The sequence below is a fragment of the Bison bison genome, unplaced genomic scaffold, assembly GCF_000754665.1.
Source record: "Bison bison bison isolate TAMUID 2011002044 unplaced genomic scaffold, Bison_UMD1.0 scf7180017864143, whole genome shotgun sequence".
NCBI classification, from domain to species: domain Eukaryota; kingdom Metazoa; phylum Chordata; class Mammalia; order Artiodactyla; family Bovidae; genus Bison; species Bison bison.
In genome coordinates, this window is record NW_011494715.1 from 2,621,695 (window position 1) to 2,626,569 (window position 4,875).

The window sequence follows — 4,875 nt, forward strand, 5'->3', positions numbered from 1 at the left end:
CAGGGCATTTGTGACTTACCATATACATGCATTGTTCTTTATCACTCCAATGCTAAGTGTTTTAATGATTAAATAACTGTTAATTAAGATGTTAATTAAGATCTACTTCATACATTTGCTCTCCATTAAGCAGTAGTTCTACAGGAGGAAATGGCAACCCACTGCGGTATTTTTGCCTGGAGAATCCCATGGACAGAGGAGCATGGTGGGCTACAGTCTGTGGGGTCATAGAGAGTCGGACACGACTGAAGTGACTTAGCACCAATCAGTAGTTTTCCTCTCATGATCCAATCTCATAACATCTGTGAAGGCAGAGCCCCTGTCCAGGTACCAAGAATACTTGGCACAATATTAGCACATGGAAGGCCCTTGATAAATATTTACTGAATAAGTGAATAAAGACAGTTCACTATCATTCACAAGATTTCTTTCCCAGCTGATTCAGAGCTGAAATCATCACAATTAGAATAGTAAGGTCTGACTAATTACTTTGGATATAAGTTCTAATAGCATTTTGTTCTTATGTGTGGAAACCTTAGATTTTAATGTGTTTTGCTATGGTTTCAAGGACTTCAGACTTAACTAAGGCAGAAATTTTAAAAATGAAGTCAGGTGATGAATTTATGTTTTAAAAATAAGTGCCTGTTTTGCATAGAGACAAATATACTCTTCAAAGATTGGAAAGAGAAGCTGGTATGGTTTCTATCCAGGTTAGATGTAACTTTTATGAAGACAGTTGTAATTTCTTATCAAATAAATCTCAGAACTCAGTTTGAGAGAAAAAGGAAAGGCTTTAGTCAAAATCTTTACAATAAAATAATTATGATTATAAATTTTTAGTTAAATATGTACATATTACATGGTATTTTAAAAAAGAATGGAAATGAATAAAGTTTTCAGGCAAAATCTAATGCACAAATATACCATCTTTTTTAGAATATAACGTCAGTTTAACATTCTTAAACAGCTGTGTCAGACAATGGCTCTGCTTTGTGCAAAACATGATAAGCAAAATTAAGAAAAATTCTGCAAAATTCTTTAGTTCCCCAAAGAAGTCACTAAAAAAGAAAAGAGTAAAAGAAAAAAAGTTGTACACTCAAGCTTGATTGTATACAGAGGCTAGAATGACTAGCACTAATGTCACCCCATATCTGCTAAATAGGTCCTTGGGTAGCTTCAGTTTGCAGTTAAAAGCTGAAGTCCCAGCAGTTGTGCTTTTATGCAGCCACATGGCCAATAAGGTAGATGTTGTCATAAAGGTGCCCCACGAAATCTTCACTAATGTTTTGAGCAGCACGCCGGGTATTTCGAATAAATTCCCTTTTTGACATTTTATTCTTCACATGAGGGCTAGTGAGGTCAATGGAAAGTAGAATCAAAGAGTAGCACAGTACATAGACAGCATCTGGAAGGAAAAAGAAACACCTCCAATTATTAGCTGGTTATTAAACAGTGGTCCCAAAAGAAAAGTGTTCATAATTCCAAAAGATTAGATTAAAATTAAAGAGAACTGCCTGGGCCTTTTCCAATTTGGTGATGAAAGTCTTGTGTCCTAGAAAACTCATCTCCTGGGCAAACAGGGATGTCGATTATCCAAACACCAATTCATTGAGCATTTTCTTCAAGTAATTTAGGAGTTTTTAGTGAAAAGTCATTCTAAATTTAAAAATTTCAGAATTGGTTTTATTTTCCTCTTGCTCTCGAATGTGATATTCCCATTCAACTATCCATAAAATATATTTGTACTCTCAGTATATCCTATTAAAACAAAGTAAGATATTTATTTACATACGCTTTTACAGAAGCCTAATTTAATTTGGAAGCATTTTACACAACAAGAAAATGTATTAACTTGGTACTAGAAAATAAAATGTAAACATCTCATAAAATTATTCTTATTTAAGATATGTATAAAAGGTCTACAAAAATTCTATTGAATTTACATATTAATCTCAAAAGTATATCTTTAGATTGCTATACATGAGCCCATGTAGCAAAATATTTTCTTCTCTATATATTTTCAGGGCAATAGTTGATGCTTATTGTTATCCTCATGATACTTGCTACAACTGCTTACTACTACTACTATGGTGTTTATTTTTCAGAATCTTGCAGTCTTAATAAAGACTGTCTTACACAAGCATGTTCAACAAATTTCGTATGCTAGGAAAAGGTTTGGTAATCTCTGTAATAAGATAAGAACAACATTCTTGACAGGAAGAAAGAAATAAAGCTGCATTACATGAAAAAATACATAGATGACTCAGGCTACATCATGCACACATATATATACACACAAAGAGTGAAAACTAGTTATACCAAAAATACACTTTAGTAGAAAAATTCTAGCTGTTACCTATGTAATATGTGTATTACTAAAAGCTTTAAAAATAATTTCTCAAGATTTTGATTAGACTAGTAAAGAATTTCCAATGTTTAAGTAAGAATTTACATATCTAAGTGTAACTTTCCTCCTAAAACAGTATATTTACTACATGTAAATAATAGCTCTGACAAACTAGTCACTGCTAGAAGCAATGAAACAAGTATTTCTAATTATGGGAAGCATTTTTCCCCAGAGTGAGGAAAATGTCTCATTTACTACTATTTTTACCCAGAGATGGGAATGGGAGAAGGAAAGAATTCACTATATATATTCTTACCAGGACTAAGGCCAAGTTCTCTCATTAAATCAGGGTTACAAGCACAGAATCTATGTGAGAACTTTGTTATAAGTGTTTCAAGATACTCCCCACGCTCTTCAGGGGCATGGATGTGACGAAAAAATTCTCTCAGTGCATTGGGTAAGAATTGATTTCTAAAGTTATGCAGTGTTACAAGGTCATCCAAGACATCTCTCCTAGTAGAAAAAGAAAAAGGTACAGCTTTAGTTAACTTTTCTCTATTAAAAAGAGATGGGAAAAATCATAGATTATTTACTTTTTGGATAAAAATACTTTACTATTTATTACCAGTCTTATAAAGCATATATGTCTTAAAAGTTAAAAAAAAATCAAAGTATGATTATCAAGTTAAACAATTTTAAAAAATCTTTCATGAATAGAACAAAAAACAAGGTGAACTAGAAATTTTAATTCTGAAATGAAAAAATGAATTTTTCAGAAAAATGTTAACTTATTTTCAAGAATCTTCTTGGCTAAATCCATATGATCAACAGAATTATTTACCTTTTTAATTCTGAAAATAAGGAGAATCTACATTTTCCGTACCAATCCACATTGCCAGAGGTAACAACTGCTGATGTGAAGCTTTTTAAAGTGTCTATCTATACCCTATATTGTTCTAGAATCTGCTTTTGCTTATTTCCTAGTATAATATGAACAGCTTTCTGTGTTTTTATACATGGATCTAACTCATTCATTCTAATGGCTCCACAGTATCCCACCTTAAGGACATAATTCTAATGAAAAACATTTAGGTTGTTTACAATTTGTGTACATAGGTACATATATACTTATCATCAATAGCATTCCAATAATCATGCTTTGGGGTTCCCTGGTGGCTCAGATGATAAAGAATCTGCCTGCAATGCAGGAAACCTGGGTTCAATACCTGGATTGGGAAGATTCGTGCCTGGAGAATCCCCATGGACAGAGGAGTCTGGTGGGCTACAGTCCATGGGGTCACAAAGAGTCAGACATGACTGACTAAGCACAGCACAATCATGCTTTGTTACAGTATGCTTCAATCCTCACTAAAATCAACAATGTTTGTATGATCATAATCTTAATTTCTACCAGTTGCTTATGGCAGGGACAGGCAAACTACAGCTAGTGGGCCAAATACTACAGAGGCCCCGGGGCTGTTGTTATAAATAAAGCTTTATTAGAACACAGCTTTTCTCATTTGTTTACTTATTGTCCATGTCTGCTTTGATGACACAATGGCATAGTTATAAGTAGCTGCAACAGAGATCATATGTCCTTCAAAGTCTAAAATATTTACAGAAAAATCAGGTTTTTCCACAAAAAAACCCTGCCAATCCATAGGTACCTAGCATTTCAAAACAAAAAGAGTTAATGATACCATCTTTATGTAAGAAATTTTTTTCAGTGACCAATATGCTGAACTGTGCACCCCTCAAGGCTAGGGATTATGTTTTAATCAACTGCATACTACAAATTCTAGCAAAGTTCCTGGCATATAATAAATACAAATTGTTGGAAAATCATGAGAAATTAAAAAAAAAAGAGAATCAAAATGAAAAGGTAAACCTATTTTTGAGACATTCTTTAGATTACTATGAGATCTATAATTTTTAAAACCATAGTTTATGGTGATGTCATATCAAGATATTTCCACAATATTTTTATGTCCTTGATACCCAGAATTCAAGAGTACAAATGAATAACTATCAAGTCAGGACAGCACATCAGACACTGTCTCTGGAGAGCACACTATTAAATCATACTTTTTGAATTTTCACACTTTTACATGACACTTTTTGTGTACTGTATCACAGATATACACATCTTATACCTCCAGGATTGTGTTTACGGGTACAATTTGTCTATTTGATTTTTATATGGGCAATTTCAAAATTCAGAACTTTTAGCTACCAAACCCTTAGATCTTAGGGCTAGTTATAAGGAAAAAAGGCTTCGACTTTCTCAAAAATGTTTGGTTTTGTGATCTTTGCTATCACAAAGATGTTGGACTTCCTGGGCTTTTTTTTTTTTTTAATGTTTACAACAGTAAACTCACACACAAGTTCAAGTTCACAAGAGTAATGATTTGCAAGGTACAGGAATCTTTTCCCTGTCTTCACTCAATTTTACAACTAGATGACTGTGATTTTTAAAGTAAAACTTAACTAATTAAAAGCATTCCTCAACTCTTTTCTCATGAAAAATT

The 4,875-nt window shown here is 32.9% G+C and overlaps 1 protein-coding gene across 1 annotated transcript in view; it reads right to left on the reverse strand.

Moving 5' to 3' along the window:
* Nucleotides 1-771: 771 nt before the first annotated feature.
* Nucleotides 772-4,875, reverse strand: part of FBXO8 (F-box protein 8) — a 39,734-nt gene continuing 35,630 nt past the window's right edge. Inside the window, exons 5-6 of the mRNA XM_010840259.1 lie at nucleotides 2,664-2,860; nucleotides 772-1,405 (exon numbers count right to left, since the gene is read on the reverse strand). Of these exons, the coding sequence (XP_010838561.1) occupies nucleotides 1,218-1,405; nucleotides 2,664-2,860 (385 nt within the window). The 3' untranslated portion in view covers nucleotides 772-1,217. The remainder of the gene's footprint in view (nucleotides 1,406-2,663; nucleotides 2,861-4,875) is intronic.